This window comes from Macrobrachium rosenbergii, chromosome 11 (genome assembly GCF_040412425.1).
Source record: "Macrobrachium rosenbergii isolate ZJJX-2024 chromosome 11, ASM4041242v1, whole genome shotgun sequence".
Classification (NCBI taxonomy): Eukaryota; Metazoa; Arthropoda; class Malacostraca; order Decapoda; family Palaemonidae; genus Macrobrachium; species Macrobrachium rosenbergii.
In genome coordinates this window covers 28,384,846-28,399,796 of record NC_089751.1, presented here as the reverse complement: position 1 = coordinate 28,399,796, position 14,951 = coordinate 28,384,846, and the positions used below count along the sequence as shown (strand labels likewise).

At 35.8% G+C, this 14,951-nt stretch overlaps 1 protein-coding gene across 11 annotated transcripts in view; it reads left to right on the top strand.

Annotated features, from left to right (window-relative positions):
* The window catches only part of LOC136843271 (protein abrupt-like), a 196,769-nt gene that overhangs the window by 165,579 nt on the left and 16,239 nt on the right, over positions 1 to 14,951 (top strand). For 3 of the 11 annotated variants that reach the window (XM_067111436.1, XM_067111435.1, XM_067111443.1), the window contains 2 exons: positions 3,148 to 3,763; positions 9,886 to 10,080. The exons of the other annotated variants lie outside the window; for them this stretch is intronic. In XM_067111436.1, the coding sequence (XP_066967537.1) occupies positions 3,148 to 3,763; positions 9,886 to 9,946 (677 nt within the window). In that variant the 3' untranslated portion in view covers positions 9,947 to 10,080. Of the gene's footprint in view, positions 1 to 3,147; positions 3,764 to 9,885; positions 10,081 to 14,951 lie in introns of those variants that run through there. 11 annotated transcript variants of the gene reach the window in all.

The following is a 14,951-nucleotide window of genomic DNA, read 5'->3' as shown; positions in this document are numbered from 1 at the left end:
CCAATCACCAAAGTTTTGGTTTTGCTGGAATTCCCAACTGACTACCCCGTTTCTACGTTCCAAATCTCTCGAGAGACTAACAGCAACTTCAGTTCGTGCTTGGGCGGGGATGCAAATAACTGCAACACTGGCATCACCTGCTCAAAGGAGTGTTGATATAATTTTTCTTATCGGTTGAACCACAGGTAAGAACTAGAATAGGAAAGATTCATGAATATATCACTGAGGCATACAGAACAAGATAAGTTGACTTATGAATGGTGTAATTGATCCTTTAAACAACCCTTCGGAACATGCATTGTATTGCATAGTTAACTCTCTTCTTGAATATATAAAAGCTCTGTAGGGAACAAAATGATCAAGAGTGCTGATGGAGGAAGTACAACTCGATCTTTTCCACGTCCCCTCCCGTGTCTGCTTTATCAGTATTTTTTTAATATACATTAATGTATGTTAAACGAAAAAGTGATTTTGGTAAATACTTTAGGATGACAGATATCAAGAAAAGGAATATCTACCGAAGGCTATCGTCAGGGGGCCCATGAAGTATATAGCCCAACTTGGTCCGTAGGTTTAGCTAACAATTTCCAATTAGTGAGGGATACTAGATGCTCAAAATTTAAAGATGGAGGGTTTTAACTGGGTCCAACGGAGACGATACCGAGTCATTCACTGGGATTTGATTAATGTTCAAGTTATTAGGACTTCACTTGGCAGATCTTTGAATTACTTTTCCTGGCTCTTGTAAGTAAAGTTCAGGAAGCTCCACTTCGTGCGATTTTATCTCCAAATGTTGAAGTTTATACAATTATCATGCTGTCCTCGTCGACAGGAATCAGCAAACCAAGGTTGGGAATTAGTTAGTATTTGATCGACATTAATTCACTTTCTCCATGGTCTGTGATGTTTTGATTGCTTTGCAGTTCCGTTTCAGTTACGAAACAAGTCACAATTTTAACTTTCCATATATATATATATATATATATATATATATATATATATATATATATATATATATATATATATATATTATATGTGTGTGTGTATGCTGACAACTGTAATATGTTTACAGTGAAGTTAATCAGTGTTGAGTCTGGTCAATATTCGGATGGGTGACCATCCATAAATACCACGTGGAGTTGTAACAGGAGCCCCGCATCTCAAAAATTCTTACATGATATTAAATTGTAGCACCTTCTTGTTTCTTCCCCTTCGAGGGTAACATTCTTGCCTGCCGAATAAGAGGTCTCAGGTTTGAACTTTCGATGAGGAGAGGCATGCTCCATTGAGGCTCTGTATGCCTGTGTTTACCTTATGTACTTGTAGCTAGACAACTCTGGGGTTTAGCAGCTTCATCCCAGAAGACTTGCTGTGAACCGGAAGGCTAAAGCCTTGTAGCCAGACTCCCTGCAGGGAAAGGATTCATTTGTGAATTATTGGGTTTTTACTGGTGTGACAACTGCTAAGGTCACTGACCTTATGGGAATGATACGTATTATATGTTACAGTCAACACGCGTAATCAGTCATTACGCGTGATGCACTTAGGGACATTAGATCCCCCCAGGAGCTAGTACTAAACACGGCGAAATACATTTGACCCCCCAGGGACTAGTACTAAACCCGGCGAAACACTGTAGGTGACTCACTGTTTCGCCGTGTTTAGTACTAGCTCCTGGGGGATCAAATGTCCCCTAAGTGCATTACGCGTGATGACTGAAATTTCAGTCATTACGTGTAATGACTGATTACGCATGTTGACTGTAACATATATATATATATATGTGTGTGTGTGTGTGTGTGTATTATATAATTATATATATATATATATATATATATATATATATATATATATATATATATATATATACATATTTATATATTATAAATGTGTAATGAGGAGTGTCCAAGTGCTTTTTATAGCGTCAATGACCTCTTGATTTTTCGATTTCCACGTATTTTTTTATACACTCCACTGAAAGCCTGGAATCCAAGCGGGAAGTAAACGATGGAGGTCCCCCTTCCCAGACAGGATTCTAACCCTCACACCACTCCTGGTGAGTTAGCGATATCACATTCAAGTGTATATGCGCAAATCTCATCAGGGAATGCGGAACCTCTTTGTTGTATTTCCCCTTCAGATTCAAGGCTTTCATCAGAAAAGTACATAAAAAAAATTGTGGTAAATGGTCAACCAGGATGTCACTGTGGATATTCCTAATACGTACAATATAAGGTGGACAAGAACTTAGATTTTATTTATGTTCACACATTTACATATAAAAATGAAGTTTTTATGTTAATTGAAAGGGTTTCGTGTATTATGCCATTGAAGCGCGACTGCAGTGACAAATGACTTCTTTTATTCTCCGGAAGTCAAAATAAAACGAAATTTGAATTATGTACCGCGTATTACGTTTTTCATTCCCATCCGTAGGTTATGCCAGACTGTTATGTATAGACGGGGCAAAAGCAAAAGGGAAAAAACTGAACCTGCCTGTTATGCATGAGTCAAGTGTGCTTCGTTCAGGATTGACTTATAAATTTAGCGACCTATTTCATGTAAGACGTGCTTGGTTTATAGTTATGGCCAGGGATTCTAACTGCAAGTTAGAAAGAGAGTTTGAATTGGTATTTCGACGTCCAGTGCACATTTGCATACCCTGTTAAAATCTGTTGCAGTTCTGTTACATGATTCCTGAATTGTCTTGCTCCTTGTCCGTTCTTGAGACGTCTTGTTAGTTTCATGTGCTTATGAATAAAGTGGTGTTAAAAATTACCTTTAAATTACAAATAACTACATAAAATTTCTTATGTTGATGAGAAGTTTCTTTGATCATAGTCAGACAACAGTAAACTGATACTTCGTCATCCTCTGTGTAGAAATCCATTCCCTTCCAAGTGAACATGATTTGCTTTATCAAATCTTTATTTATATTTTCTCTTAAGATTTTAGACTTTGTTAAGCTGAAATTGTATGGATTGGGATTTCATTTGTAATGACTGATATATTCATCCTAAACTGATGATGTGGTATTTGATGGTGACGTTGTTGTGTGATGGATGATGATGATGATGGTGAAGGAAGGAGGTGGTTGATATAGTGTAGGAGGCTCAGCAGCTGACCTTCGTGTCTGTTCCCCTGCAGGTGGTGGTGATGATGGTGTTGGTGGATGCAGGGTCAAGCAAGAACTCGGGGTCAAACAAGAAATCGGGGAGGAGCAGTGGTGGGGGGATCCAGGGAACCATGCTGGTGGTGGTGGTGGTGATAATGGTGATGCGGGGAGACACCACCATCTGCGGCACCCACCTTCTTCACCATCTGTCACTTCCACACCACCTACCACACCGCCTCTTGACATCACCATCACTTCCGTAGAAGAAAGACTAAGCGAAGGGAGAGGTAGAGGGAGAGGAGTGGGAGGTAGGATAGTGGGAGGAAGGTCTTCCGCACTGCCCTTCGACCCAGCACTGCTGGCGCCCTTGTCCCACCTGGAGACGTTGGCGCAGTCGGCCTTCGTGAGAGAGGCGGAACTCGTCATGGACGCAGGCGAAGTCACCCTGAGGCAGAACGCCTCCCTCCGGAACAACGACAGGCCTTGGTTCTGCTGCCCCCAGTGCGGCAAGGGCTTCCGAACGCGCGTGACCTTATCCCGCCACGAAAAGATCCACACGGGCAAAGCTTTTCCGTGCCCGATGTGCCCGAAGGTGTTCTACCAAGTCTCCAACGTCAAGTATCACGTGCACGCCGTCCACGGCAAAAGGTACCAACCTGCTCCGAGAGGCCATTTCGCCCAATGATGAAAAGATTGCGTCGCCGGCTTCTTCAGATTCTTCTTCGTTTTGTCATGTACATAATTTAACTTCTGTCTTTACAAAGGCCTTCATAAGGTCGCTCGTAGCCTAGAATAAACTGATTGAGATCTCTCGCAGCTCTGTAGAAACAAACGATTAATCACATCTCTTCTCTTGTCATTTCGGTAGTGCAGTTTTTTACCAAGTTTTCTCGTCTGTATTGTACTTGTGATGTTCTGGATAGACACTTAATTTAGCCAAGACTCTGGAAAGGATATCAGCTTTGTGTAATTCGTCAGAAATGTATAGAAATATCGGTTTGTTTTGATGTTTTCCGTAGTTCTTTTTTATTATGGATACTTACGTTTTCTATTTTGGGAGAAACCTAGCAAGTGTGATTGTGCATAAAAACTCTCTCTCTCTCTCTCTCTCTCTCTCTCTCTCTCTCTCTCTCTCTCTCTCTCTCTCTCTCTCTCTCTCTCTCTCTCTGTGTTCACATTTCTCTAGCAATCTCAAAAGTTGATATACCCACGATGTCAACTGAAGTTAGAGGATGTCTAATTTCATGCTGCTGTCATATTTCCGTTTTAGTATATCGTTTTGTACCTCTTTTTAAATGCCACAGCAAGAGGGAGAATGGTCTTTTGTTGCCTTCTCTTCGGTTCCTATCTTCAGGTTTTCCCTTTGTTATTATTATTATTATTATTATTATTATTATTATTATTATTATTATTATTATTATTATTATTATATTCAGAAGATGAACCCTATTCATATGGAACAAGGCCACAGGGGCCATGGACTTGAAATTCAAGCTTCCAAAGAATGTGGTGCTCATTAGGAAGTAAGAGAAGGTAAAAGGAAATTCAGAAAGAAGAAATCTCGCTTATTAAAAAGGAAAAAATTTATTTGTCAGTTTCTGCTGGCTGTCTTTGTTGTCTCTTCGATGAAAGTTCTGTGGCGTGTTCCTTCCCTCGATTGTTGATTAGCTTATTTTATTTATCACACACACACACACACACACACACACACACACACACACACACATATATATATATATATATATATATATATATATATATATATATATATATATATATATATATATATATATATATATATATATATATATATATATATATATATATATATTATATCATATATATATATTGGTGTTGCTTGGTCTTCTTGTTTAAAGTTTTCTTGGCCTGATGATTCCAGGGAACTTCACCTAGTTGTTCGTAAAACAGAGAATTCCGCCCCCCTCCCCCGCCATTTTACACTCAGTATCTGTACCCTCATCCCTTAAAAACTTTAGAAGTGCAGCATGACTGAAGACCTCCAACAAAAATCAGTACCTGGGTGAAAAAACACATTTCATTGACTAATGCTGAAAAAGGTTTCAAAGGAGGAGCGCCCTGATTAAACCTTCGAACATTTTAAAGGATAATAATACTGATAAGATGTTGACATCACGAAAGAAGTGGATGATTAATCTGGTTAAATCCGAGAAAAAATTTTTGGGATAGAGTTAACAATAAGTCTAGAATGATAAAAAGGAAGGATGAATGCCTAATGCCTTTGGAAGAAATTGAAGAAACTGCAGATTGGTCCCGGAAGCACTTTGTGAATCTGGCGATTGTAATTGATCTTTAAAATGATTGCGAAGTCTAGATTTTTTAAAAGGAAAATAAAAAAAAGAAGAAATTAGTTTTATTAGCACGGAACTGTGAGAGTAAAAACTAAAGGCAGGCATCCAGTAAAGGTAATGTTTCGAATTATTCTTGAAAATAATCTTACTCAAGCCTAAAGAAGCGTAAAATATTACAATTATTGATGACTTTTGGTGTAGCTTTTGTTACTGAATATTTCATTTTACAAACTTTTATTATTATTATTATTATTATTATTATTATTATTATTATTATTATTATTATTATTATTATTATTATTATTATTCAAAACGTGAAGATCCCTATTCATATGGAACAAGCCCACCACAGGGGCCATTGACTTGCAATTCAAGCTCCTAAAGAATGTGGTATTCATTCGGAAGAAGTAAGAGGAAGTAAAGGGAAACAGAAAGAAGAAATCTCACGTATTAAAAAAGAAAAACTAAATTAGTAATAGATAAAAATGTATTAAAATGAAAGGAGAATGGTATTAGGATTCTAATAAAAAAAAATGCAATACATTAATGTCTGAGAATTTTGCCTTAGGTCTCCTTAAAAGTACGAGATATTATGTAATCTTCTTTTTGGAGATCTACGAAGAACTCAAACCACGTTATTATTTCCTATATAATGTGTCACTCAGACTTGCAGCATTTTCCATCATAAATTATTCGCTCTTATAAAACACATTTTGAATGTTTTATTTTATTTAAGAGTCTCTATAATTTGAAAATCAAATTTTCGAAGTAATGTTTATCTTTCTTTTAGCTTATTCCATAGTCACAGAGATTTGCCATGAAATGTCATCCTTTGACAATAATTGACTGGTAAGATGGCATTTGTACTGTATGCACATATTTCCTTCATAAATGATATATATGTATATATATATATATATATATATATATATATATATATATATATATATATATATATATATATATATATATATATATATATATATATAGTGTTTATTGCCGACGTTTCATGACACATGTCACATTTTCAAGGCTAAAAAAGAAAATAATTTGCACCACAGATAGAATCACGGTATTTAAATTTTTTTTTCATTAAAATCAATGCAGCGTTAAAATTAGATATATAAATGAACATAAAACAAGAGAGAAAAAAAAGATCACAAAAGATATAAGTCAAGGAAACCAAGACACAGACTCACCAAGCAAAATGAGAGAATAATACTAAGAGAATACAGAAAATATGCATAAAGGAAAAGCTAGGCAACATATAACTGAGTTGACGACAATTGAGAATTTAGCGAGGGAACAGTTCTCTTTATAATAATAGACCCAAAGAATCCTCCAACCATTGGTTCATTTTTTACAGTCAAGGATCGTCTCAGCCCCCTCTTCACATCCAATATTGTATATAAATACACTTGTCTGCGATGTAATCACGGAACATACGTGGGATGTACGAAGAGGCTGTTGAGGGTACGAATTGACTCTCATGGAGGCTTAAGCTACCGTACAGGATGCAAGTTATCGAATCCAGAGGCCTCTAACATCAGAAACCATGCTGTACGGTGCAAAACAAACATCAGAGATGAAGATTTTTCAATAGTGGGGCGGGTCTCCAACCATCACGATCTAACCATCCTAGAGTCTGTTATTATAAAGAGAACTAACTGTTCCCTCGTTAAATACTCAATTGTCGTCAACTCAGTTATATGTTGCCTAGCTTTTCCTTTATGCATATTTTCTGTATTCTCTTAGTATCATTCTTTCATTTCGCTTGGCGAGTCTGTGTCTTGGTTCCCTTGACTTATATCTTTGTGATCCTTTTTTTCTTGTTGTACGTTCATTTATATACCTAATTTTAAATGCTGCATTGCCATTTTTTGTGAATTTTAAATATTTTAATTAAAAAAAATTTTAATACCGTGATTCTATCTGTGGTGCAAATTATTTTCTTTTTTTAGCCTTGAAAATGTGACATGTGTTACGAAACGTCGGCAATAAACTTGTAAGAATGGAGGTCTTCGTTTCCCTTGTTCCTTGAGGATGTGTGTATATATATATATATATATATATATATATATATATATATATATATATATATATATATAAATATATAAACATACACAAATACTTACATACGTAATTTATGAAGGAAATATGGGCATACAGTGCACCAAATGCCATCTTACCAGTCAATTATTGTAATAGCCACATGATGACTAAGCTAATAAGTATTCTCACTCGCACTGGATATATTCACCAGCGAGAACTTTGAATCCAAATGAAGGAACCCTAATTCCCGTGGGGGATTCGAACCCATACGCGATAGTTAAGGTGAGGTCAACGCCACGGAAATTAGCGGTGTCTTCATCATGTGTTTTATCATTAACTTCAAGCTTACTAGTGATGAATGTATAAAAAAATGTGAGGGAATCAAAAGTTAAGAGGTCAGTATACCACATACATATGTATATATATATATATATATATATATATATATATATATATATATATATATATATAAATATACATACACATATATACATATATATATATGTATGTGTGTGTAATATATATATATATATATATATATATATATATATATATATATATATATATATATATATATATATACACAGACACACACAAACACACACATATATGCATTATATATATCTGAATATTTTGCAGACTTGTAGAATAGGCGCTTGTGCTCAAAAAAATAACATTGTTGTTTAAATCGTAAGACTTGAAGGATTTAGCTCTTAGGTAAAAAAAAATCTTTTCTGACACAAATATCTCATTTCGTTTTCTTCGTGGGATAATCGAAGAAAGAAAGTTTGAGGCCAAATTTGATTATTCCATAAATCCTTCTAATTTTCCGACGTAGTGAAAGTTTAGCATATTTTTCTATTTCTTATTACTATCTGAGCATGAATATCTGTTTACCTACTTCGCAATATATTTTAATTACGTAAGCTTAGAGTTACATCGAATATGTTCTGTAAACCAATCGAATATTCTCTTGTGACTGAGGACACAGATTCTTAGAGGATAACGAACTCTATGAGGTACTGACTCAACTCTCTTGTATGGGTTTTTGAGAAGACTGCTCTTCTGAGGTCTTTAGCGGACGACACCAATGTGAATCAATTTTTTTTAACTGATTGATGATTAAGGAAGGGTATGAACTACTAAACTTAAAACACTGGACTTTGGGACTCGGAAAAGAATTGGTATTTGAAAGCAGTTGTCCTTAGTTGGTATTTGAAAGCAGTTGTCCTTAATTGATCTGATGTTCCATCGTTGTTTTTCACTTAGGAATTTCTCTAGTTGTATGTTGCTATTCGTGTTACCAGTCATTTCACTTGGGGGGTATATTTACCGAAAAGATTTGTAAAAACTATTCCTTTCCTCGGAAATCTCAGCGAATCTCTTTTGTGACATGACTTCTTCAAACGTTTTTGCTGGCAAGTGGTTTTTTAGTGACTCTCACCAAGGGACTTGGTGCCTCAGTTGCATAGTATTTTATTGTTTCTGCTCTATAGGGACCTTTCAGAAAAAATAGTATTCCTAATTATATTATTTCTCTAAATTCTCTCGGGAGTGGCGTTGCTTAGTGAATTTTATATGCCTGATCTTGTTTCTTTTGACTCTTAATTAGAAGGTTTCTGGTACAGAATGACACTGAGTTACATCTGTTGTTGATTGATTGCTGGCGAGTGACAGAGCATGTGTTTCCATTACTAATTTTTATATACACTGTGAGCTTTTCCTCTTTAAACTTCAAAGTCACCCCTGTTTCCATCGGTAGATGTGCCAAAATTAAATGTTTCTACACATTATGTGCGTAGATGGACGTGTATACTATTCAATTAATATTTCATTAGGAATCACCCTTGTAAATTTATTTTTTTAGAAATGAAATAATTCCATAGCGTTTGTTGGACATGTATAGATATAAATCAGTATTTGTCTCTTAAAATCTTGAAGTGTTTCCTCTCTACGGTCTTTAAAGTATTAGTTTTACATATTAAGTAGTACTTCATGGTTCTCTCTCTCTCTCTCTCTCTCTCTCTCTCTCTCTCTCTCTCTCTCTCTCTCTCTCTCTCTCTCTCTCTCTCTCTCTGTGTATCACCACCATCACCGTCACCATCACCACCGTAATAATTGAGACTGAAGAGAAAACAGTGTGTTGTTTGTGTGTGTGTGCGTGTGCGTGCGTGCGTGCGCGCGTGCGTGTGTGTGTTTGTCGCTCCCAGACCTGGCCAAGTTTCTCTCTTGCACAACTAATACCACCATCGCACGCTGACATGTTTCCACATGTTTTCACACTAATCCACTGCTGCCGCTGCTGTTTCTGCTGCTGCTGCTGCACATCCCCACCACTGACATTGGCTTGCTGGCTTCTCCACTGACCAACAAACTCTTCTCCTGCAGCAGCGGCAGCAGTAGCAGTAGCGGTTCTTGGCCGGAGGCAGCACCACCACCAGCAAGATGACTCGAGGAACGTCGAGTGCCACATCTGCGGGAAGAGCTTCCTGTGCAAGGACTCCCTACGGCGCCACTTCAAGCTGCACCTGGGCACCGCCTTTCGGTGTCCGGCCTGTGAGAAACTCTTCGTGCAGAAGGGCGACCTCACCCGACACGTCCGCCGGAGACACCCGCAACTGACGGAGGCTGTCATAGCTGAGCTCAAGTCGTAGGCCAGATGAAGATGATTTGAGGATGAGTCGAAGAGTGAAGTTTCCTCCACCCCGTTTGTTGTTTTTGCTTCCTTTCCTTTGTAAAGAGTATTTCCGAGTCTTTTGCCTTGACTCTCTGACAGAAGACCGAGTGAGTTTGGACTGATTGCGTTTTCTTTTGTTCTCTGGTTTTCGACCCTGTGACCTTGTGCCTGTTTAAAGGGGTCTTTCATGGTGAGACGATCGATCCCAGAAACAAATAGCAAAAAAAAAAAAAGGACTTCCCCTTGTGGATATTTTTTTATTAATCTGATTTAAGCTTAATGTATGGTACTTTCTCACACACTGTTTTATTATATTTATTGTAAGTTTTTATATCCCTTTTGGCTGTTCAGGTTTCTTTGTATTACATATCTTTGCAATTTCAGTAACTCCTTTACAAAGTGCCATTTTGAGAGGTGTTATTTTTGCTGTGCGCAGGTTGTTATGCATGAAGTGCCTCGTACTCTGTCAAGAGACTGAAGGAACTGTCCCAACTCTTGAATCACTGTGCTCACTGCTCGGTTGCTTCGTTATCCATTGATAGAGAGAGAGAGAGAGAGAGAGAGAGAGAGAGAGAGAGAGAGAGAGAGGATTAAAAGGTTTTCTGAAAGTACGTTTAATGGTCTTTGCAGTGCGTGTTTGTAAGAGCTTTTGTCAAGGTTGTTGGATTATATAGTTTAACCTACAATGTTCACATTTCTCGTTCTGTAATTCATTTCCATGTGCATCTAGCTTTACTCTTTACTTTTTTGCTTTATTTTCCTCTCTCTCTCTCTCTCTCTCTCTCTCTCTCTCTCTCTCTCTCTCTCTCTCTCTCTCTCTCTCTCTCTCTCTCTCTCTCGTATATACACACAAACATATATATATATATATATATATATATATATATATATATATATATATATATATATATATATATATATATATATATATATATATATATATATATATATATATATATATATATATATATATATATATATATATATGTGTGTGTGTGTGTGTGTGTGTGTGTGTTTGTGTGTGTGTAATATTGTTAAAAACTTGAAGTTGATACTATGAACTTGTAGAAATAGGCCCAGGTGGTGCACAAAAGATTATTCCTCACGTTATTGCTGAAATATCCATATATATACAAAGCTGATGTTCTTTGCAGATTTATCTTACCAATATTTACGAATCTTGTGAGACTACATTTTACTCAGAAACCTTAACGAATTGTTGTAAAATACATTAAAATATGAAAGACTCCGTTATTTTTTGTCCTTTTTGACTTCTGTGTTGGTGAAAGAACGAGCATCTGGTGTCTCACTGCAACGCGGGTCTAATGGTGTCGTTTTGTTACCACATACGTCTTGTTAGTTTTCAAGACATGAAAATAATGTATTTTGGACGTTAAATAAAAAAACACTACATTTGATAACTTTTATAAAATAGGACTTCTTGATCGCCTCTATGTCTTCAATAGACAAAGAACCAAGTCATGTATACAAAACGGAAACGAAGTTCAAAATGCTTTTATTGAATGTCGATTTACCGGACGTGTTGCATGGCAGGACAGTATTACTGAGAAAGATTTTTCACACTTGCCTATTAAACCACATGAAAGGCAAGGTGAAAAGGGCTCAAAAAAGGAGAAATTAATCGAACTGAATTTTAAAACATGAGAAATCGAGATATTTATTAGTTCTTAGAAGGCAAGTTAAAGTATGACTTCCTCATTAACCTTTGGTCTGTCTCTCTTGGAAACCAACCCGTATTGGGGGAAATTGCTCATCTGTTTGTTTAATGGAGATTTACATTTTGGAGCAAACCAAACGCATGAGTAAAGGTTTAAGTGCGCGTGTGTGTGCGCGTTTGCATTTATCCTTGACTCTTGGAAGTTGCAGATCCAAAATTCATCAACATTTGCGTTTTCTTGGTATTATACACACGCACTCAATATATATATATATATATATATATATATATATATATATATATATATATATATATATATATATATATATATATGCTTATATATTGTAGGCCTATGTGTATGGACGTAAGTTTGTATTCGTGCGCACATTACTACAAAATATTAAGTGAGTTTTGAAGCATAAAACTGAGAGATGATTTTATTATAGACATGGAAAAATACCTATTTTATCAAGCAGAAAATGAATAAACGTTGTAAATAAAGTTTGAGAGCTTAAATTTTCAAGCTTTTCAGTAGATAAATGCGCAGTGCTCGAATAGTTTCGATAAACATCAGTAAATTTACGCCAGTACGACGGGAATGTTACATCCTAATGTTTGAAAACAAATACTGTATTGGTATATGCGTGTGTTTGTGTGTCAGTTATAGGTTTGTGTACGTAATGCAGTATATCAGGAAACATTTATATTACTTATTTTCAGTTCACAAACGAATTATCAAATGAGACGAAACATTTGTTTAGTTTGATAATCCACAGAAAATTTCTGAGGAGCGAAGTTGAATTCATATTTCACCTTTATCAACATAATGTAGGCTTACTGTCCAGTTGAAGTGACTGAATGGTGTCAAATTTACTCACAGGAAGCTATAATAGATATACGCAGTTTATTTTGTGCTTAAGATACCTCTTTGACATTGTTTCCCTGTTCTGCAATTTGTAATTGTTCGTTGCCAAGTTGCGACATGACACTAGCATCATTCACTATATTGCACTAATTACAGGTAAACCTCAGATAAATTATTAGGTAATAACATGTTAACACAGCACTTATCATGCGTTGGTGCCTGTTTGCAAAAATTCAAGTACCAGTTATTTGTCAGGTTTCCTCCTTTTTTGCCATCACCTATGCTGTATAATTACCTGTCTGTATACTGTACTTGTGATTCAGTGTCAGTATTTTCTAGAAGCTTCATAGCCATTGACAATTTCAGTGTTGACATGTGCATTTCTGAAAGAAGCTTGTAACTCCTTAAATCCACAGTACTGAGCTGTAACGATGTAAACAAGAAACTAGACTGCAGTATATGAGCGGCATATCTGACTTAATGTATGTCTGTGTCTGCTTGTTGTATGTGTGTTTATTGTCTAAGCATTACCTTCAAAAAGGTGCCTAATTGCATACGAATACATGTAGATGTGCATGCTGTTGATGAGTAGTTGGTACAGTTTGTAAGCTCTTTCCGTGTAGTCTCAGATCTTCTCTTGTGCCACTTGTGGTTGCATATATTTGGTACATCTTGTGGCATTCGTGACTGAGTATATTTGATATATCTTGTGACATCTTGTGTTGAGTTTATTTGGCATACCTTTTGTTTATATGATTGTGAGCCCTTACCATTTACTTGAGAGGAAGAGAGGAGAGACTTGACAGATCGGTCTATAAGTACAGGAATTGTTATAAAGTTTGGAAAGCATATATATATATATATATATATATATATATATATATATATATATATATATATATATATATATATATATATATATATATATATATATATATATATATATATATATATATATATATATATATATATATATATATATATATATATATATATATATATATATATATATATATATATATAATATATATATATATATATATATATATATATATATATATATATATATATATTGCATTCTTTTATGTGGCTGTTTAATTTTCTCAAAATAAAATCATCATCTGAAATATACTTGACTAAAACATTTCATACCTACATACAACTCTGAAACCAGGCAGCATGTTTTATAAGAAAAAGGAAAGTTGTAAAAGGAACTGGAATTGAATAAGTATAAAACGGAATATCTTGCAAGGTTCACCTTTTGCTCACTTTGAAAATGATCTGGCAACAGTATTCAGGCAGCAAATCTGTCTTTTCTTTTTTCGTATTGTGAGAAAACCAGCATCCATACTGTGCCACGAAATAGGAAAGACCCATGCCAAGAGACGAGGTAACTTATATGCTCGAAGTTCCCTTGGAAAAACCATAATCCATGTTGTCCTTATGAAAAAAAAGCTTGAAAATACTCTGGGAGTATTTGCCTGTCTGTGACATTCAATCGAAATATTACTTTCAAGTTAGGTACATCATCACTAATTACAGTTTTCCATAGTTATATACACACTGTTAGGTAGCTCTGAACTGTTTTATCTGAGAACTCCTAGAGCTGTGGTTTATGTGAATTGTCCCCAATGTCGTTGTTGATGTTTTATCTAAATATAGCTTGGTAATAATGACTCTATAGCTTTGAATAAGTTATGATGCATGACTGCACTCTAACTGAGGTACATTAATTTTATTTTAATTTTTATGATTTATGTTTTTGTTTATTTTCCAGGTGTTTTCTATGATAGACGTAATGTTGACAAAGTTTTGTTATTACTTCAGAGAGATGAGGGTACAATGTAGATGAGTTACCGTTGGGTTTAAGCTGTTGCCAATGCAATGGGAGGATATCATTTTGCTGTTAGGTGAGGAGGGGTGGTGGTGTGCTGTCCTTTTAACTGTCGCTGGTGCTGGTGGTGCTGATGGGATATGTGGTGGTTTAGGTGCACTTGCTATTGTGATGGTGGAGGTGGAAATCATCAGTCATGTGCAGTGATGATGGGGAAAAGAGAGAGAAAGAGCAAATGAGAGAGAGAGAGAGAGAGAGTATAGAGAAAGAGAGGAACAATGAAAATAAGCTCTAAGTTAGAATATAGGTGGTGGATTGGGACAAACACAATGTATCATGTGCTGGCTTAGCTGAGTGTTTTTCTATGGTGATGGGGTTGGGGGGAAAGGGAGGCGGCTGC